General features: G+C 33.9%; 1 protein-coding gene across 23 annotated transcripts in view; it reads left to right on the top strand.

The window, feature by feature from the left end:
* Dlg1 (discs large MAGUK scaffold protein 1) overlaps positions 1-22,666 on the top strand; it is a 274,457-nt gene that overhangs the window by 86,935 nt on the left and 164,856 nt on the right. For all 23 annotated transcript variants that reach the window (XM_048794405.1, XM_048794414.1, XM_048794407.1 and 20 more), the window contains one exon: positions 18,194-18,358. In XM_048794405.1, the coding sequence (XP_048650362.1) occupies positions 18,194-18,358 (165 nt within the window). The remainder of the gene's footprint in view (positions 1-18,193; positions 18,359-22,666) is intronic.

Genomic DNA, 22,666 nt, shown 5'->3' with positions numbered 1-22,666 from the left:
TTACTTAGAAAATGCTGTTTAAAAATAGATTTCAAATTGAAAAATATTCTATAATAATGACTACTAGCCATACATTTTAAAAGTAATCAAAGTTACTGTCTCTTCCACTTGTTCTAAGAGGGAAGGTACTTTCTTTTAGCTGTGTTGCCAAACTTTCAGTTGAATTGAATTGATGTTGCTAGGGTACGTTCTATTTTAGAATCATTTTTAAATTGATTGTATAGTTTCTGCGAGGGAAAAAAACTATTCCGCAGCGATTCTGGGTTTCCAGGTAGCTCTTCAGTCTTTCAAGATGCTGTATTAAACTCCTTCCTTGAAGTGAATGGATTAAAGTAATTCTTTCATGTATTGGTAAATAGTTTCTGGTAGCACTGTGCTGATAGCACTGATGCCACAATACATCTGCCACTAAGAAATATTGTTCAATGTTCTTTTATATCCATTTAGAACTATATGCTATGACATGCCAAAAGCCTTTGAATTTATGCGGAAATAGATTGTTATGGAGTCTATTCTTATTACCTTCCTTTAACGATGTACTTATATACTAATGAAAATTGTTTTCATAAAATTTATGAAATTTCCTTTTTACTAATGGAAAACTTAAAAAGAACATTTTATTTTAAAACAAATAATACTTGTGTATTATATGATATTGAACTTAAATATATTTCAGAAAATTAAGAGAGTATGGGTCACATTTTTCAAAGAAAATTACAGTGATTGATTAATTCATTTCTGCATTTGCTCATTCTTTAATTTATTGAGCACCTGTGATCTAGAGATACACCAGCGAACAAAGGAAATTCTACCCATGTAGTTTATATTCTTATAATATTTCCTATTATGATTTTTCTCCATATCTGTTAATTCATAAATTCTGTTAGTGGGACTGTTAGAATAAAAACTGTTGTAAAGTGTGCATATTTAGTAATTGCATTTTAAGCTCTTCATTAGTTTGTTAAGGCTGTCATAACAAAGTACCACAGATTGGACGGCTTAAACAATAGAAATTTATTTTCTCACTGTTCTGGAGGCTGGAAGGTAACGGGCCAGTTGGGTTTCCTTTGAGGCCTTTCTACTTAGCTTGAAGATAGCTACCTTACCATCTCATCACATAATTTTGCCTTTGTTCTCTGTATGCATGTGTATTTTCTGTTGTGTCTAAATTTCCTCTTCTTAGAAGGAAACCAGTAAGGTTGGATTATCACACTTGAACAGCCTTGTTGTTAACTTAATCATCTTTTAAAAAGTGCTGTGTTTTCTCAAATGCTTTCTCGGCATCTGTTGAGATGATCATATGATTCCTATCTTTTAAGTCTATTGATGTGATATATTATGTTTATTGATTTCTGTATGTTGAACCAACCTTGCAGCCCTGGGGTGAACCCCACTTGATGGTGGTGTACTATCTTTTCATTTTGTTTTTGTATGCAATTTGCCAGAATTTTATTGATAATTTTTGCGTCTATGTTCATCAGAAATATTGGTCTGAAGTTTTCTTTCCTCGATGTGTTTTGTCTGGTTTTGGTATTAGGGTGATACTAGCTTCATAGAATGAGTCGGGAAGGGTTGCCTCCTTTTCTACTTCTTGGAATAATTTGAGGAATATTGGAATTAATTCTTCTCTAAAGATCTTGTAGAACTTGACTGAGAATCCGTCTGGTCCTGGGCTTTTCTTGGTTGGTAGGCTTTTGATGGCGTCTTCTATTTCATTGCTTAAAATTGATATCTGTTTAAATTGTATATGTCCTCCTGATTTCAGTATGGGCAGATCATATGCCTCTAGAAATTTATGTCTTTGGGATTTTCTATTTTACTGGAGCATAAATTTTCTTTTTTAAAAAAATATTTTATTTTAGTTGTAGTTGGACACAATACCTTTACTTTATTTTTATGTGGTGCTGAGGATCAAACCCAGGGCCTCACACATGCTAGAAGAGTGCTCTACTGCTGAGCCACAACTCCAGCCCCTGGAGCATAAATTTTCCAAATAATTTCTAGTTGTCTTCTATATTTCAATAGTGTCTGTCATGTCTTTATCCCTTCTGACTAACTTTGGTTTGAAGTCCACTTTATCTTATTTTATGTTAGAATGGAAACCCCTGCTTATTTACATGGTCCATGGAGTGATGTTTTTTCCCCCCACCTTTTTACCTTTAGTCTGTGGATTTCCTTTTTTATCATGAATTTTAGTAATTTGAATTTTCTCTATCCTCCTTTTCATTAGGATAGCTAAGGGTTGATAATTTTGATAATTTTATTTATTTTTTCAAAGAACCAGCTTTTTGTTTTGTCAGTTTTTTCAGTTGTTTTGTTTGTTTCAATTTCATTGATTTCAGCCTTGATTTTAATTATTTCCTATCTCCTCCTACTTTTGGTGTTGATTTAGTCTTTTTTTTCTAGGGCTTTGAAATGTAATGTCAGGTCTCTTATTTGTTGACTTTATTCTTTTAATGAATGAGCTCAGTACAACAAACTTTTCTCTCAGCACAGCCTTCATAGTGTCCCAGAAATTTTGATTTGTTATATCAGAGTTCTCATTTATCTCTAAGAATTTTTCTGATGTATTCTGTTATCCATGTGTCACTCAATAGTGTATTGTTTAGTCTCCAAGTGTTGGAGTAGCTTCTATTTTTTAAATTTTATCATTGATTTCTAATTTTATTCCATTATGGTCTGATAGAATGGAAGGTAGTATCTCACATGGTCTGTTTTAGAGAAGGATCCATGTGCTGCTGAGAAAAATGTTTATTTGCTTCTTGATGGACGAAATATATGTCTGTTAAGTCTAAATTATTTATTGTATTATTGAGTTCTATAGTTTCTTTGTTCAATTTTTGTTTGGAAGATCTATCCAGTGGTGAGAGAGGTGTGTTAAAGTCCACCAAGTATTGTTGTGTTGTGGTCTTGTTGTGGGGCAGGTATCTCAGAAAACACACTAAGTCCCAGTTTTGTCCAAATACAAGAGTCTTTATTTAGCTGGCTGGTCATCGACTGTCCTCCACAGGACCCATAACTGTCTCTGCAAGGAACAGCCTCAAGCCTCAACATTTTAGGATATTTAAAGGCAAAAATTGCAAAAGCCACATCTGGGTTGACGTAGCTGCAAGCAAGCAGGTACAGAAACTGAATTGGGCAGTTAGCGAGACAATGCAATGGGTACATTAGTATTTCCCACCGGACATTCCAGGTTCACATAGCAGCAAGCAAGCAGAAGGAAAGTGGGTCAAAATGACCCTAGTTCAGTACAAGCTAGAGAATGGTTACTAACGTCTAGACAATCATTCTCTGACAAGGTACATTGCCCAAGAAAAATGGAAACCAAAGAGAACAATTTTACATTGTGTAAGAATTGCTATTCTGTGTTGCCAAGTATGCTATGCTAGGTAACTATTAATGGGTGGTACAGAGGCGGTTCTTTCTCAAGGAAGAAGCATTTCTTTCATGATTTGGAGTTCCAGGGTAAAATGGAGTCTGTTTGGTCATTGCCCATATAGCCTGGCCCATATGAAATTGAGAAGGGTTTGTTCGATATATGTGGATACTCCATTGTTTGGGGCATATATATTTACAATTGTTATGTCTTGTTGATGTATGGTTCCCTTAAGCAGTATGAAATGAACTTCTTTATCCCTTCTTACTAACTTTGGTTTGAAGTCCACTTTATCTTATTTTATGTTAGAATGAAACCCCTGCTTATTTACATGGTCCATGGAGTGATGTTTTTTTCCCCCACCTTTTTACCTTTAGTCTGTGGATGTCATTTCCTGTGAGATGAGTCTCTTGAAGGCTGCATATTATTGGGTATTTTTTTTAAAAAAAATGCAATCTCCCAGTCTATGTCTTTTAATTGATGAATTTAGGCTTCTAACATTCAGGGTTATTATTGAAATATAGTTTGTATTTGTGGTCATTTTGGTTTTTATGTTGACTTGGTTTCTCCTTTGATTGGCTTTTCCTGAGCATATGTATGGAAGTGGATGGTAGAGAATAAGACAGTGAATGTTTTGGTGATCTGAATTTTAGTTTCAAAACCATATTTTCCATACACATTGTGTATTTGTTTGTACTTTATGGCTACCTGTGTTTTAACTTATATGTGTCTAAGGTACATTGGGGTTATGTGGATTTTTCATGGTTGACTTTGGGAATAATCATAATTTGATTTTTATTGCAAGTTGTTACAATAATAAATTCTAAAAATTGTGTTTTTAGAATACAGTTTACTCATCATTTGGTATAAAACACATTAAGCAGCAGCAGAAGTTCCTGATTGCTTCTTAGTCTACAGAAGTAGAAAGTAATAACTTGTTTCTTATGGAATGTTTTAAGAAGTGAAGCAAATTGGCTGTGTTTTTCTGGATTTAAGGTCCAGGAGTGGGTTTCTTTTGACAGTATAGCATTGTTTATTTTTAAAGTTTAAATCTATTTTAAAGTAGATTTTGCAGTTGCTGGAGTTAAAGTACATATAAAACAACTCTTCCCTTGAAGCCCATAGCTATTAAGAGATGTGATACATAGGCCACTTGGAACTTGTGGCAGATGTTTTTAGGGTATTCTTAGTTGGTTTTAAAGAATTAAGAAATGCATGTTTGACACTAGTTTGTATCACTGGCTCATTTTTTCTTTTTAAAAATGGATTTGTAAGACTTTATTATACATTTAAAAAACCGTCTCTATTGTAATCTTATTGGGCTCTTCCTCCCAAACTGGTTGGAGACTTTTTGTTTTGTTTTGATGCTGGGGATTGAACCTCTGCAGTGGTAGAAAACAAGTTTAGTATCACAAGGTCCTGTTTTTTTTTCTTTAAGTTGGTGATACAGAAGTTTTAAACTTTTTTAAAGTGTTCAAATTGATTAGTGTTTGTTTGTTTGTTTGTTTCTGAATGTTGTTCCTTTCTTAAACTGACCATTCTAGGATGTGAACAAACTTGCTCCTGTCTTAAGTACATGGCTCAGTTCTTTATATTTAGACTTGTTATTTAGCATGTGAATTTCTTTTCTTTTTTCCCTTTCTTTTTAAAGTTAGGCTTCAAAGTAGGAATTCCATTTATTTTTTCCAAGGTGGCCCTTTACCCAACATTATTCATTCAATAATTGTTGTTCTACTTCTGATTTAAAATATCATATTTATCACGTTATTAAGTTTGTACATTTATTTTTTGGACTGTGTTCTTTCAATTGATATATTTCTGACTGTGTTATTATCTTTCTTTTTATTATTTGTGAGGTTTCTGTTCTCGCGACTAAAAGGCTCAGGGGTCAGTTGAACTGGGCTAACTGGGCTGCGCAAAATAACCACTCAAGAGACACAGATACCTTTTTCTTTGGGGTCGCTGGCCCCTCTGACCTTAAGGGTCTGCAGGAAGAGAGAGAGCAAGAGCACTTGCTGACCCCTTTTATTGAGGAGAAGCTATTCAAATGAGGCAAGGGGTCAGGTTACAGGGGGCTGAGTCTATCTTCATGATGTCCACTGTCAGCAGGTTGACTGACACCTGGGTAGGCCACACCCAAGGGCACAGTAAGCGAAGGGGACACACACAAGGCACTTCCATGGAAGATTTTATCCTAAACAGGGTAAGGAGTTATAATACAAAGGAACAGGTGAGCATAGCTTCACCCATGGGGCTGTAGCAAGGCACACCCATACACAAGACACCGACCCTCCAACCCAAGAAGGGTGGGGAAAGCTCTGCCACATTTCTGCGACTGAGCGCCTCAGCACCCAGCCAGGGAGTGTAACTCAGTCACGTGTAAGGTTGGTCTCCCACAATTATTGAGACATTTTTATGCTTCTTTATACATGATGGAACCAGTTCCTTTCATGACCTTTTAACCCATTGTTTTCTTGTCTTCTCTCATGCTAGTTCTTTCAGATAATAATTACTAATACTTGTCAGGCACCCCCATCCATACAGTAAAGCTATGTTGATATTTTGATTGCAAAAATATTTTTATACATTATTTTCTTAGAAAATTTAAACTGTTAAAATATTGTGCCTTTCTCCAAGAACAACTATATTTATTCCATATTTCTTTCTTTTTTCAGTAAATTTTGAAGTTTTCCTCATAGAGATTAAGCCTTTTAAGTATAATGTAACCAGTTGCTCAGGAGGTTGAACCAGGAGGATTGCAAGTTCAAAGTCAGCCTCAGCAATTTAGTGAGTCCCTACGAAATTCAGTGAGACCTTGACTCTAAATAAAATATAAAAAAGGTTGAGGATGTGACTCAGTGGTTGAGCACCCCTGGGTTCAATCCCCAGTATAAAAAAAGAAAAAGTAATGCAAGTTCTCATTGTTACTGTTGGGAATAGTAACTTTTCTAACAAATTTGCAGAAATGTACTACTTTAATAATTTTTATTAAATTATTATTATGTCCAATAAACTACACTCATCTAAAGTGTGCAGTTTGATTAGTTTTGACAGATGCAATTTCCTGTGAAACCACTGTCACAAAGTTATTTCTCTAACCCCCAAAAGATTCTTTGTGTTCCTGTATATTCCATATGACCTTCTGTTTCCCTACCACTGATTTGCCTTGTCATTATAAATATTCTGCATGTTTAAAAGTTGTGTGTAGAGCTGGGAATGTGGTTCAAGTGGTAACGCGCTTGCCTGGCATGCATGAGGCACTGGGTTGGATCCTTGACACCACATAAAAGTAAAATAAAGATATTATGTCCACCTAAAACTAAAAAATAAATATTAAAAAAAGTTGTGTAAATTGATTCATACAGTGTAAGACTTTTGTATCTAGCTTAACTCATTTTAGGGTATCTAGCTTAACTCATTCATTGAGGTTATTCCTTATGTCAGTAATTGGCTTCTTTTTATTTTCAAGGAATATTCTGCTATGTGGATATATTTTGTTTATTCATATTTGTTGATGGATTTTTTGATTGATTTACGACTTATTCACTCTTGTGAATAAAGGTGCAATGAATCTTCACGTTTAAGTTTTTGTGTGGACGTGTTTCTGATTTTGATAAGTGTCTGCTGGTGGTTTTTATGTCCTAAGTATAAGAATGATTGTTTTTGTGTCTCAGCAGTATATGAGAGTCCCAGATGTCTGACCAACACTAGTCTTGACATATACACATAACTAAAACAAATAAATAAAAGCTACCTAAGTGGGTATGTAGTATCTGTTACAGTTTTATCTTGCATTTCCATGATGATTTGTGATGTTGGGCATCTTTCCATGTTTGTTATTAGTGTATCTTAATCTTGTAAAGTGTTGGGGGTTGAATTACCATCCTCTCAACAGAACATGTTGGAGTTCTAATACATAGTATCTCCGAAAGTGGACTTTTTTTTGAAGATGAGGTCTTTATAGAGATAATCAAGTTAAAATGAAGTAACACAAATAGAAAATTGGGGATGGGTATCATCCAAAATAAATGGTGTGCTTAAGGAAAGGGGAGGCTAAGACAAGGAGATATGCCTATAGCAAGAACACCACGTAAAGATGTAGGCAGAGATCAGGGTGATGCATTTTATAAGCCAAGGAATGCCAGCGATTGCCAACAGGTACTAGGAACAGAGATATGGAACAAATTCTTCTTCAGAGCCTAGGAAAAAACCTAACTCTGCTGACACTGTGATCTCAGACTTGAGACCTATAAGATAATGAAATTCTGTTGTTTAAGACACTAGTTTGTGGTGCTTTTTAATAGCAGCTCTAGCAAACTTTGATATATTAAGTATTATTTAAATCTGTTCCCCATTTTAGAAAATCAGATTGTTTTTCTCATATACAAAGATCTTTTACAATTCATTAAGAAAAGTAAATGGCTATTCTGTAATTTTATTTTTTTTAATGATGACTTTCAAACAACACAAATTTTAATAAAGCTCACTTTATCAAAAACTTTATTTGTGCTTTTTGTGTTCTAAATCTTTTCCTACTGTAAGATTTTAAAATATTTTCTTCTGGAAGTTTTCTAGTTTAGGGTTTTTACATTTACCTCTCTGGTCCATTTCAAGTTAATATATGTATGATGTAAGGGTTTATGTTTATTTTTTTTCCATATGGACATACAGTTGCACTAATTTCATTTTTAAAAAGCCTTTTCCTTCATCCATTAAATTGCTTTTGCACTTTGTCAAAAAACTATTGAACAATTGTGTGAATTTATTTCTAACTCTTTATTCTGTTCCATTAATAACTTCTGTCCTTTTCTCCAGTGTTGCACTGACTTGACATCTGGTAATATAGATCTTTTAAAATTTGATTCAGCTGTTTTAGATCATTTGACTTTCAGTATTTTAGAGCCATGTTATTAGTTTCTACAGAAGATATGCTGGAATTATTATTGAGACTCCTTTGACTCTAGATCATTTGTAGAAAATGAGTATCTTACCAAATAGAGTCTTCCAATTCTCAGAATATCATATCTCTGTCTCTTAAAGTCTTAGTTTCTTTTAGCAAATGTTCTATAATTTGTAATGAAGCCATTTTGCAAATCTTTTGTTTAATTCATTACTAGGTGATTTATTGTTATTGAATTGGAGCAAATGAATTTTTTAAAAAATTGACTCCAAATTATTTGCACGTGGCATAAAATTTTGATTATATTCTGCAACCTTACTGTATTCAACTATTGTTTTAGTAGTTTTATAAATTCCTTCCGATTTTCATTGTAAATAATCACTTCATTTGCAACTAGGGACAGTTTTACTTCTTCTTTACTGGCCTTTGTATGTTTCTTTTATTTGCCTTCTAGCCATGGTTAGATCCTTCATGCTAATGTTAAACAGAAATAAGCATCCTTTGACTTGTTGCCCCATCTTCTGTTCAGTATTTTATCATTAGTTAAGTTAGCTGTAAATTTTTAATTATTTTCTTAGTATCCCTTATCAAGTTGAAATTGTTCCTCTCAATTTTTAGTTTGCTGAGTATCTTATCATGAATATTTAATTGGATCACATGTTTTTGAATATATTCATTATATAAATCATAGGATTTTCTCCTTTATTCTGTGAATATAGAGAATTATGCTGATTTATTTTTCAGATGTTAAGATAAACTTGTCTTCTTGTGATAAATCTTAATTGGTCATGGTAATCTTTGGGATCATCCTTAATCTGCTATTTTTTTTATGAGGAGTTTTTGCATTTATGTTCATATCACATGTTCATCTCACATTTTCTTGTTTTCAGGTATCTTTGTCTGGTTTTAGTAATAAGGTAATGCTGATCTCATAGTTAGGAAATCTCTATTTTCTTAAAGAATTCATGTAAAACTGATATTTGTTTACTAAATGCTTGGTAGAATTCACTTCTGGACCTAGAGTTTTCTCAGTGGGAAGAACTTTGATAACAAATAACAAATTCAGTTTCTGTCATAGACATAATATAGGGTCACTGAGATTTACTGTTTCATACTGTGTTGGAAGTTTGTGTGTAAGATGTGTTTTTCAAGGAATTTCTTGATTTCATCTCACTTGTTACATTACTTGGACAAACTTTTTTGTAATTATTTTCTTAATATCTTTTTCAGGTTTGTAGATTTTTTAGTGATAATATTTCTTTCATTTTTTATATTGTTAATCCTCTTATATTTTCCTTGAGTAGTCTAGAATAGCAGTTTATCTGTTTTGACAATTATTTGGTTTTGTTACAGTCATCCTTAAGTATCCATGGGAAATTGGTTCCGTGATCCCTGTAGATACCAAAATGGTACTGTAGTCCCTTATATAAAATGTTGTTGTATTTGCATATCACCTATGCACATCCTCTTGTGTTTTTAAAATTATCTCTAGATTACTTACAATACCTCATACAATGTGAATACTACGTAATTAATTGTTATACTATATTGTTAAGGGAGTAACAACAAGAAGAAAGTCTATGCATATTTAGTAGAAACACATTTTTTCCTCAGACTTTCAAGGGGAACCTCAAACTTTGCAACCAGTGTCAGAGATGAGAGTGGTCTTATGGTATTACCAAATTTTATGAATACTTAAAAGGAATTGTACTTTTAAATGCTTATATTGGAAAAAGAAGATCAAAATTGGTGATCTAAGTAAGGATCCATCTCAAGACGCTACAAAAAAGAACCTTAAGATACAGAATCAGCAGAGACAGTGGACAAACTATGTTCTTTACTAGATATCTTGTTTCTTTCTAAGTTAATTTTGTTGTAGTCAGAGAATATACTCTTATCATTTTAGTCTTTTTAAATGTGTGACTTGGTTTTTTTGGCATAACACATGGTCTACATTGGCAAATGTACCAATATGCACTGAAAATATTGTCCCCCCCCTTCAGTTATTGAATATAGTGTACCTTAAATATAATTTAGGTGAAGATGGTTAATAGTTTGTTCAGGCCATCTATTTTTATTGATATTTGCATAGCTCTATCTTGATCAAAGAGTTTAAATCTTTTACTAAGATAGTGGAATTATCTATTTTTCCTTTTTAATGTTTATTTTGTTTGTATAATTTTAATTCCTGCTATTACTTACACACATTTAACCTTGTTGTATCTTCCTGGTTGATTACTTTTTATCATTTTGAAATCTTTTTGTTTAGACAAATGCTGTCTTAAAGCCTGTTTTAAGCTATTCCAGCTTTCTTATGCTTATAATTTATCAGATACATCTTTTCATTATATGCTTTCACTCTTTGTCTTTATACGTAAAGTACATCTCAGGCTTTTTTTATTCTAATAGTCTGCCTTTTAGTTATAGTGTTTTTAAGTCCATGCACATTTAATAACATTATCAATATGATTAGTTTAAGGTCTGCTTTTAAAAATTATTTCTCTTTGTTCCCTCTCATTACTTTGTTCTTCCTTTCTTTTTTAGGATTGTTTGAGTCATTTTTAGTATTTTCTTTTAACTATTGACTTCTTAGTTATATGCCACTTTATATTCTTATTAGTTGCTACAGGATTACAGTATAACTCCTTAACTTTTCACAGTCTTTCAATATTAATATTCTATCACTTCAAATAAAGTGCAGAAATCTTACAATTGTTCAGGACTATTTACTACTACTACCATCCTTCACTTTCTGCCATCTTTTATGCTAGAATAAAACAAAATAGTTCTCATGTATTTTATCAATATGTTTTAAATCTACATACATGTTTTAAATCCTATAAGACTATTATAAGTTTTTTGCTTTAAACAGACATGTATTTTTCAAAAGAGTTTTTACCTCTATTTGTATTGCAGATTTAACTAGAGAGAATGAATTTAATTAAAACTATCTCTGAGGCCAGAATTAGCCAAATAGAGTCAATTGGTCAAAAGATCGAGTTTCTGCTTCAGCATGAGTGAGCTAGATGGTTGCCTGAACATTAGTGCTTGCTAGAGCTGCAGTATTATGAAGAATTGTGGTGCTTAGCTCAGACAATAGACATGTCCATTTTTGGAAGCCAGGGTCATTGACTCAGAAATCCAGTGCAATTGGGAGAATGAAGTAAGATAAGATTGTTTCTCAGATTCTCAGCATCATTCAGTGAGTAATTATCATTTAAATATGATAAATCTGATTCTTAGTAATTAATAAAATCAGGTAACTTACTAAATTACCTATTTTGATTTTTCATTGGTTTTACTTGGATTTTCTAGCTGCATTATAGTCTCTTTAGTAAGTAATGATCATTTTTCAACTTATTTTTTTAGTCTTTGAGGTTATTTAATGAATGATGTATTATGTATTTAAATGATTTAAAATTCAAAGGTATATGAAGATGGAATTCTTAAGAATTATTTGATTTCTGTTCTTTGAATTATTTTATATTCCTTTTCTACATTTAAGGAGGGAGGGCTGGAGGGCTTTATATACTTTTTTTGTTGGTTTTTTTAAGAGATTCATAGTTTTTGTATATGTTTTTGAAGTCAGTCATTTGGATTAAAGTTATAAATATTTTTTCCCTAGTTTTTAACATTTTGACTGCTGATCAAATTTATCAGTCCTTTTTGTATTGAATTACTTCCACATTTTATGTTAACAGTTACTCTATAGTTAGAGTCTTAAAAGAATCTGTTACTGTGGTTACAGTTTTCAAGAATCTTTTAACTATTTGAATAATTTCTATGATAGCCATTTGCCTTGGTTGTTTAATGAATAATATTACCTTTTAGTCTATGAAATTGATTAAAAACATAGCCTTTATCAAATAGTACCACATTTCTATTAATATAAAGTCTCAGTTTTATTCATTTCACTGATCTTTCTGTTCATACACCAGTAAACTGTTAATGATTACAGTTTAATTATAGTTTTGAGATTGTTAAAGATAAATTTACACTCATTACCTATTTGTACACTTTATTCTTGCTGGATTTTATATGCATTTTAGTTACCTATTCTAAATCCTAAATAAATAAATAAATATTGCAATAAATGAACAAATTTACTGTTGGCATCATATTGAAGATAAATATTTAATTGTTAGGATTTTTCTGTTTGTATTCTGCAGTTTCATATTAAACATTGTTATGAATAAAACAAATGGTGTTTTATATCCATGTTTGTATTGTTAAGCTCTTTCAAGATTGTTTTTTTCTTTTCAAGATTTATAAGTAGAAGAATGATATTGTGGTAATGTGGAAATCACATTGATTTGTAGAAATTTTTCCTAAGATGGGAAGCCCAAGCAATGGGATTAGGATTATAATCTTTAGCAGAAAAGTAGAGAAGCTCTTGACTCTTGGGTTTTTCTGGGAGGAAGGAGTTCTTTGGACTGTATTTAAGAAAAGTAAGACAAACACCTGCACCAAGGCCTACTATGGATATTTATTCCCAGCCCAGCACGATTCTTTGTAGGTGATAGTGCCTTCCTCTCCCACTCTAAAAATATCTCTGTTGTTTGCATACCCACTAGCTATATTTTAATTACAGTGTTGCCAGTTTTATGGACTTTTTAGTATCTTGCTGTGGCATTAGCTTCTCTAAGTAAAACAATTTAATGCCAGTTTCTTTTCCACTGGCAGAAACCATTTAGTTTAACCTTGAATCCAAGAATATAGTTTTGCTCTTGAAAGAATAATCTTTAGTTATTAAAAATCTAAAAAACAAAAGTGAAGAATTTTGAGAAATCTAATAGATATCTGTAGTTTAATTAATATATTTCATTGATTTTATAATATACCTTTCTCTAATTTTAATTTATCTTGAATTTGTAATTATTTGCAGTTGATGCCCTTAATTTATTTAGCAGCATTTTTTTTTTGAGTGTGCATATAATTAGTGGGGCATCTTATAATGATATGCTGGGTTGGTAAAATATAGTATAAGTTTGTAAATAAATTTTAGAATTTAAAATATCCAAGTTTGAATTTTTAGAAAACCCAGTCTTTGAAAGATGAAATCTTTGAAATCTTTGGATTTCAAAACTATGTTTCTGAAAATTCAGAATAGATTGAGACAAAATTTCCTAAATATTTTATGAAGTAGAAGTTTAGTACAATTTAAAACTACAAAGTAGTTTCTTTTAAAAAGAAGAAAATTTAAAGAATAAAAATTTCTATTTCCATAGATTTTATAGATCTAGTAATTAAAACCTTAAGTCTTTTATGTCTTGTAATCATAGACTAATATTTAAAGTGGAGTGAAAGTTGTGACATGAATTATGACTATCATTGTATTCTTTTTTTCTATTTATAATAGTATCATTACATAAGAAGTAATGAATTTGCACATTGTATTTTAAAATTAAAACTGTTATACACAATATTAATACACACATCTGTTTTCCCCACTCCACTGTCACCCATCACTTTTATAACATGTTATACGGGGTGCTTTAGAAGCCTTGTTGAGGAATTTGTTTCCTAAACCGACATGGTGGAGAGTTGATTGGGCCTACTTTTTCTTCTAGTAGGCGCAGTCTCTGTTTTAACATCTAGATCCTTGATCCACTTTGAGTTCAGTTTTGTGTAGGGTGAGAAATAGGGGTTTAATTTCATTTTCCTACATATGGGTTTCCAGTTTTCCCAGTACCATTTGTTGAAGAGGTTATCTTTTCTTCAATGTATATTTATGGTGCCTTTGTCTAGTATGAGATGACAATGTGGGTTTAATACCCCCCATTTTAATTTTTCATGATTTTCATGCGTTGGTTTTGACTCTTCTCTCCCAAACTAACTTATTAGTTTCGAGTTTTAATTTTTTATTTTGATTACCTCTCATAATGGTGTGTGTTCTCTCCCCCTCCCCCTCCCCCTCCCTCTCCATAATATGGAAAATCCATAATATGTCCTAGTCTTGAGCCCACTGTTTTGTGTCATGGTCTGTGAAATGACTTCTTTGGTTACTCTGATAATAGCACTTAGCTGTATTAATCCCTTGATAGTTGCCTTCTGTTTTCCTCTTTTGCTGGGGAATGTTTATGTATATCAAGCCTGTAACCATGTCCACACAAGTCAATGCATAATGGGAGAGGGACATTGTAATCTATTCCCAACACTAAAGAGAAGTGTCACCTCATTTAATATGTCCCTTGATGGCATCTAATCATTGCAGGTAGCATTGAGAGCTGGCATACAGCCAACAATATCACACATCTTAAGGGAAGTCCCCAGTGTGTCACAGCTGCTACATATAGCCTTTCAACCTGTGTGCTCTAATCTACATTGTAGCCAAGTGGCATTTTCTTGTGCCGTCTTTTCTTCACCAAATGTACGACCTTTATCCATACTTCTCTGGTGATGGGCTCATAAGTGGCATACTATTGTCTTTCCAACTAGCATATCATTCTTTTGTCTCCTTCCGTAACTGTGACCAGAATCAAATCTGCTGCCACAAGCTCCATACAGAATTGTCCAGAGTGACATACATGGATGGTAAACACAGCAGGTTTTGATGTGTCTGGTATCCCAGGGGCCTGTACCTGTTTCACTATTCATTTGGCTTGATTAAATGGATCATAGTATGCCAGTCAGCCTAGTCCATATTGCACCCCTCCTACACAAATCACATAGGGGTCGTAATAACTGAGATGGATGAAGGATGAAAGTTCCCTAATAACTCAGTAGCCCCAAAGATTGTTGTATTTGCTTTACTGTGTTGGAAAGTGAAAAGACAGGTTTGCGTGTGTGGTGGGGGTGGGTTTTTTTTGGTGGGGATGATACTAGGGATTGAACTGCGGGGNTTTAGTACCGGGTATCGAACTCGGGGACATTCGACCACTGAGCCACATCCCCAGCTCTCTTTTGTATTTTATTTAGAGATAGGATCTCACTGAGTTGCTTAGTGCCTTGATTTTCCTGAGGCTGGCTTTGAACATGCAGTCTTCCTACCTTAGTCTCCAAAGCTGCTGGGATTCACAGGCCTGTGCCACCATGCCCAGCAAGACAGATTTTAAAAGAGATTTCCTCTTTTCCTTTTTGGAGGAAACTTTTTTTTTTTTTTGCTTTAATTCCTTTCCAATTCCTGCAAATTAAATATGTACATTCATAGATATGTATATACACACATATAAAGTGTTATGTATGTCATAAGAAAAGTATATATGTGCAGCAGCTGAATTTAGTAGGTTGAATCTGATAAACGCTAAAATACTCTCTTTATACAAATGGCATTTATTTTAATATTATTTTAATATTTATATGGAAGCAAAAGTTATGTGCAAGTGCCAGGTGCAGTGCCCTCATGTCTGTAATCCCAGCTGCTCTAGAGGCTGAGACGGGGGAGGATGGGGGATGTGGCTCAGTGGTTGAGTGCCCCTGGGTTCATTCCCTGGTAAAACTTCACCCACCCCCAAAGAAAAACTTATAGGCAGGAGAGAAAGAAAAAAATACATCACCAGGTCAGTGAAAACACCAATACCTGAAGTCATGAGACAGTCTGGGGGCAGCTTTTCAGGGTCCTGACTGGGAAGTTCCTGGTAGTTTCCTCTTGACAAATAAGACTCCAGAGTCTTATTCTCTATGATGTTCCTTAAGCTCCATTCTAACAAACAGTGTGACTTAGTGATCTCCTCAAGGACACTTCATCCCCCCCAAGTACTGGCCCGATCCCCAAAGGTTGGGAGTGTTTGTCTTGAAATAAGTGAATGTCTTTGAGTTTTTGTGAATGAACCAAACCTTCCGAGAAGTCAGCATTCTTTAGATGTTCCATCAAGGATGTGCAAAGGTTAGGGCAGGCACATGGACAGAGAAGATCTTTAATGTTTTCCTTAGCCCTCTAGTATATACAGTATTGCTTTGCTTAAAGATGTTGAAAATGTGTATTTGTATTTTTTATATATTTATGGATATGTAATTATATATAATGTATAAATATGTATAGTTTTGAAACATGCTTTTTTATTATTAATATATATCCTCGGCCTTCCCTTTTGGATTTTTACCCAACTTAACTTGTATATAATATTTCCTAGGATGGGTTATTGTAATTTATTTGCCGTTTTTTCTTTTTGGTCTGTTGATAAGAAGCTTGTTCCGAGTTTTCTTTCTTCCAAACTATACTGTAGTGAGTATCTTCATGCATGTATTTCTTCCTAAAGTACATGCTAAGTTGTGGAATGCCTGTAAAGTTTCCAAAGATTGTACAAAATTTCATTCTTTACATCATGTCTTCTTCTAAGGTGTGAATGTACTTAGATTTTACTTAGACTCAACTGAACCTATAAACCTTGGTAGGTTTTATAATTATTTTAATGTTAACTTCAGCCTTACTTATAGGATAAATTAGGAGTTTTTTTCATTGGTTTTGAAAATAATTGAGGCTTACATGTAAAAATAGATTTCCTGTATCATGTTAATAAGCTAGCTAATGCTGATATAAGCCAGATTACTGCTTTCTAAGTAATTTAGGTACCATTTCACAGAAGGATGTTGTTTAGAAAGTACTGAGGCATGTACAGAAACTTTCAACAGACAGGTCCATAGTTAAATATTTTTATATGTGTATTTTACAAATTACATTTTTTTCTATGTACAACCAATACTTATGCTCTTCATCAATGCTGTCTTTCCTAGAAATTGAATTACTGAAGGAGTAGAAACATTGTCAGGACTCTCAAAACATATTGCCAAACTGCCCTTCAAGAAAAAGACCACTACCATAAATGTGATGGTTTATGCCCATTTCTTTGAATGTTGACAATGTTTTCTTGCGTATTAAGTTGAGCCTTTTTTCCTTTTAAGTTTATCGACCCATTTGTTTGACTTTTTAAAATAAATCCTTATTTTTACATTTGTTGACTATTCTTTTTTTCAAATAATTATAAAGTTTATAGTGGTTAATAATCTTTATTTTTAAATATTTTTTTCCTGTTGTATTTGTGCCTTTGCTTTATGGGTGGATTTATTTGGGAGTGATGGCAAGGAGAGTATTATATTGTTTTGTTACGATTTTGTGCTTATGCATTGACCTTCCCCGCCTGAATTAAGGAACACGTATTTTCTTCCATTTCTTGTAATTTTAATTTATCTTACTTTTGTGTGTGGTGTGAGGTGATTTGAATTTTAAAAATAGATTGCATAGGAGTGTGTGTGTGTGTGTGTGTATTTTATAGGTAAAAGGCTCTTTTCTATTAATTTTCAGTAAGAAATTGAATGGTGGACTTTTCCCCCCTTCATTTTTTTGTACAAATTGACTGAATAAGAAAATTAATTCAGCTAAATAAATTTGGCTTTTCATGCTGACTTCATTTACTTTATTTACATAACTGTATTTTAGAAATACATGGTTCATTTTAATACTTTGCAAGAAATGGGTAAATCAGTATTCAGGCTTTTGTTTCATCTGGCTTCGGATTGTTTTTAATAATAAAATTAATATTTACTTAAACTAATATTTAAGCATTTAATATTTATTTAAATACCAAATTTTACTTAGAAGTTTTATAGAAGGATAATTTTTATTATTTTCATAACTTTTTTGAAAATTTTATTAGTGGGACTGTAGCAGCCAGTTGCAGAAGAGAAAGGGGTCGAGAGAGAGAGAAGAGGAGAGGAGGAGAGAGGAGAGAGAGAGAAGGGAGAGGGAGAGAGAGAGCAGAGGGTGAGAGAGCAGAAGGGGAGGAGGGAGAGAGGAGAGAGGAGAGGGGGAAGAGAGGATTTTTTTCATAACTGCTAAAAGAGACTCATTTATCTCAGACTTGATGTATTAAACTATAAAATGCTTTCATGTTGTTTATATTGTTGGTTTATCCAAAATTTGAAGTAAACTCACTTTGCTTTTGGCTTTTTCATACTTAATTGTTTTCTTTACTTCACAGAAATACAGGTATCAAGATGAAGATACACCCCCCCAAGAACACATTTCCCCACAAATCACTAATGAGGTGATAGGTCCAGAATTGGTCCATGTCTCAGAGAAGAACCTGTCAGAGATTGAGAATGTCCATGGATTTGTTTCTCATTCTCATATTTCACCAATAAAGGTAGGACAATAACTATGTTATGCTATGAATTATATTGTTTTTATTTAAGCTATACTTACGAGAACTATATTTTTGTGTACATTACCCTACCTTTGGTTGATTTTAGTTTCATAGTTACAGGGAATTTCATGTACTTATTAATAATAAAGGTATTGTGTCTAGCTACAACTAAAAATATATTTTAAAAATAACTTTCTTAAGCAATAGTATCTTTAAGTCTAAAATTTTTCATGAGGAAGTAACTATTATATTTCGGATGCCACATTAAGACATTTTAAATACATATTGAATATCAATAGATACAACATGTGACTTTTCTTGATCCTGTCATCTCTCCCCTCAGAAGTAACCATAATCTTGAATTTGGTCTTTACCCTTTCTTATAAAAAAATTCTATCATATCCTCCACCTCCTGCCCAAACCCCTCCCACTGCCCCAGGAGCACTCAAAGGGGACGTGGGGCAGGGACAACACAGGTGAGAGTGTTGCACAGTGTTGTAGAGTTGCTGGACTTGCTACCAGGCTGTGAAGACAGTGGATCAGCCATGTGATTGGCTGTACCTTTGGTTGACCTGGGTCTCTATTGCCCTCTCCCAGCCTTCCTGCTGGAAGGCATTGTGTTCCTGAGCACTGGTTCAAAGCCAATGCCAGCACAAATCCTGTACAGGCTTCTTCCCTTGGCTGCACCATTGCCCACCCCAGTGTTGAGGGTGGAGCTAGTGAGTCCCGTCCATAGCAGAATGTTCCAGCTGTTAATTTCATTTCTGTATGTCTCTTATTCCCTGGCATCCTTGGCAGGGGCTCAGATGTTAAAAGCCCCTCCCTCAGCCAGGAGTTGCTTTGGACATTGTCCATCCTCTTTGCTACCCTTGCTGCCACTTGGTCTCTTTGGGTTTGTAGGGAGCATTTGCTCTGGCCAGGCCATGGCTCCACACCTGACTTGGACCTGATGACTCTCTCTCTCCATTCTTTTGTGGGACTGCAGTAGCCTCTGGGTAGGGGGCCATTTTGCTGATCATTGGCCTGGTATTTCCACATCTCCCTTTGTCTCCAAAGATTTCTCTCTATCCACATCCCTCTTTCCTTTGGACATGAGCTACAGTCACTGCTGGTCTTCTGGCTCACATGACATCCATGCCAGACTCTAGATGGTTCCTCTTCCCTTTCTGAGCTGTATGCTCACCTGATCACTTCATCCTCTGAATCTCACACCCCATTTCCCTTCCCTGTGAAGAGAGGAGATCTTTCAGTTCCCAAAGCCTAAATTCATTGGTGGAACCTGTCACCATGTCTGTGTCATCTCTGTTGCAGAGCAGTGGCCAGCTCAGTCCTTGGCAAAGTCCCGCACACCTGGGCTGACTGTTGCCCTGCCCATTCTGTAGGTGGACTTTGGAACTCCTAGCCTGTGACTTTATTTACTTTCCAAGCACTCCCTTTTCACCTTGGTCCCCCTCAGCAAGCATAAGACCCTTCTCCTTCCCTGACATCTGCTGCCTCAGTAGGGAGGTGAAAAACTGCTGCCAGGAAATCCCAAGAAAAATGAAATTGTCCATAATCCATCACCTGTCACAGTGTTTGCTGCCATTTTATTTAATTGATTGAAAAATTGTATGTATGCTATTTTGAATTGTCACATGAACATGGTTTTAAAATACAGAGGTACCAGAAGGATACCAATCACTTCCTAGGCAACTTGTCAGGGTGGCTGTGCAGTCCTGCTTCTCCCAATACACAGGACCCATGCACAGGCTGCATCTTGCAGAAGCCCCTGTATATTGACTGCATGCAGCTGTTGCACTGTCTTTAACAACTGTGCAGAAGGTTCTTGTGTGGACAGGCTGCAGGCTGGCCAGCAGCAAGCAGTACCACCCTAGGTGTCCTTGTGCCTGTGTTTGTGAATGTGTATATGACCTTGTAGAATAAACCCTAAAGGTGGAATTACTGGGTCAGAGTGCCTGTCCTTTAGAATTTTGGCAGGTATTGCCAAATTGCTGTCAGAAACATTTATCCTCCCAGAGCTGGGATGTGGCTCAGTGGAGGAGTCCTTGCCTGGCACCAATGAGGCTCTAGGTACTGCAAAAAAAAAAAAAAAAAGCTTATTGTCCCCATTTACACTCATCTCTCAGCAAGGAGAGTGCCATTTTCATGGGCTGTGACATACAACATTTCCTCAAGCTTTAGGTCTAATTTGATATGTAAAAAGATATTTGATGGTACTTTTTTTTTTTTAAAGGACTTTTAGAGAAGTTTATTTAGCTGTTAACTTATCATTAACATCTAATATTTATAGCTTTGTTATATTTAGGAAGAAAAAGTAACTTACACATATGAAAACATACTTTAAATGAAACACGGTTTTAATAGGAAGTGACTGTATAAGTTTAGTGATTTATTGTATTGTTAGAAAACGCACGTGTGAGGCCCTGGGTTTGATACTCACAATCACATAAAAATAATAAATAAATTAAAGGAATTGTGTCCAACTACAACTAAAAAATAAATATTAAAAAAAAAAGAAAGATGGAGGGCTGGGGTTTTGGCTCAGTGTAGAGCGCTTGCCTAGCACGTGTGAGGCACTAGGTTGGATCCTCAGCACCACATAAAAATAAATAAAGGTATTGTGTCCATCTGCAACTAAAAATTTAAAAACCAAGGAGAAGAAAGATGGAACTGGGTTTGTTAGCACATCCCTGTAATCCCAGCAACTCAGGAGGCTGAGGCAGGAGGATCTCGAGTTTCAAAGCCAGCCTCAGCAAAAGTGAGGCACTAAGTAACTCAGTGAGACCCCGTCTCTAAATAAAAATACAAAATAGGGCTGAGGATGTGGCTTAGTGGTTGAGTACCCCAGAGTTCAATTCCTAGTACCAAAAACAAAACAAAACAAAAAAAAAAGAAAAAAGGAAAGAAAGAAAAATGGAAAAAAATCAACAGTGTTATTTTTATTTTACAATCAATAAGCCATAGTTTACATTGTAGCTTTAAATTTTCTTTCCAACAGGTTTCAAAAAAACCTGTATTTAATAAAATATCTAAATACTTTTAAAAAAATTCTATGATCTATTTATATTTCTAATCACAATGGGAGTTCATAATCCGCTTGAATCAAATGTATGAAATATGATATGTCAAGAGCTTTGTAATGTTTTGAACAACTAATAATAAAAGAAAAAGAAAAAAAGATATTTATTTGGTATAATTTGAACTTCATGTAATGGACTCATTATATAATCTTTGGCTTGTGTTTTTAATTCAGTATTATATTCCTGACATTCTTTATTTAATTTCATTGTTCTTATTTAATTTCATTGTTTTTATAAACAAATGTAACAGTTTTCTGTTTTATAAATATAATATATATATTTTTACTTTTGGTTGGTGTTATTTTCCGATTATTACCAATTAATGCCAGGCTATTTTCTAGTAGTTGTATAATTTCCATTTTCAAAAGCAGTGTATAGCAGTTTTTAATTGATCCATTTTCTCAATAATTGATACTCTTATCTTTACCATTGTTTTAGTTTTGAAATAATATCTTGTGATTTTATTATGCATCTCCCTGTTTACTAATGAGGTGGGATATATTTATTGATCATTTAGGCTTCCTATTTTGTAACATTTTCTATTTAGGATTTTTGCTTGTTTTGTATTGGAGCATCCTTTTTACTGATTTGTAAGAGTTCTTTATATAGTCCGAATATCAGTCCTCTGTTGGTTTTATGTATTGTGCATAAGAATCATTTATTAGTGAATTATGTACCTGGGTTTTATAATTCTCTTTGAAGGATGATTTCATGCTACTGATTAAGATTTTCAGTGGTTATAGTACTATTTAGATTTTTCTGTTAACATATTTTTCCATTTCATATATTTTTCAAATTATAAGATCCTATTATTATCTTTTATAATACAGGTAGGCATGACCCCCTTCTCATTCCTAATGTTACTTATTTGTTCCTTTTTGTTTCTTCATCATTCTTGCTAAAGGATGGTCAATCCCAAAGATTGACTATTCAAAGAATCATCTCTTAAAAATTTTTTTTCTTTTGTCCCTGGCCTGTGTACCTCTACCCTTACCTTCCATTGTCATTATACCTGTATGTACACATTTATGTTCACACATACATACTACATATATTAATTCATATGTAAAACAACTGTACATGTAAGGTACTACATAACAATTAAAGGTTATGTTTGGTAGAAGCAATCTGATCCTTCCTTGCGAAACAAAATGAGAGCTATCCAGGCTGTTAATGGTAGAGACAATTCTTTTATTTTCTCTCACTTTGTCTTCTTCCCCCCCCCCCC

This window comes from Marmota marmota, unplaced genomic scaffold (genome assembly GCF_001458135.2).
Source record: "Marmota marmota marmota unplaced genomic scaffold, marMar, whole genome shotgun sequence".
NCBI classification, from domain to species: domain Eukaryota; kingdom Metazoa; phylum Chordata; class Mammalia; order Rodentia; family Sciuridae; genus Marmota; species Marmota marmota.
Note: the sequence above shows the minus strand (reverse complement) of the source record. Positions and strands in the feature narration are given on the sequence as shown.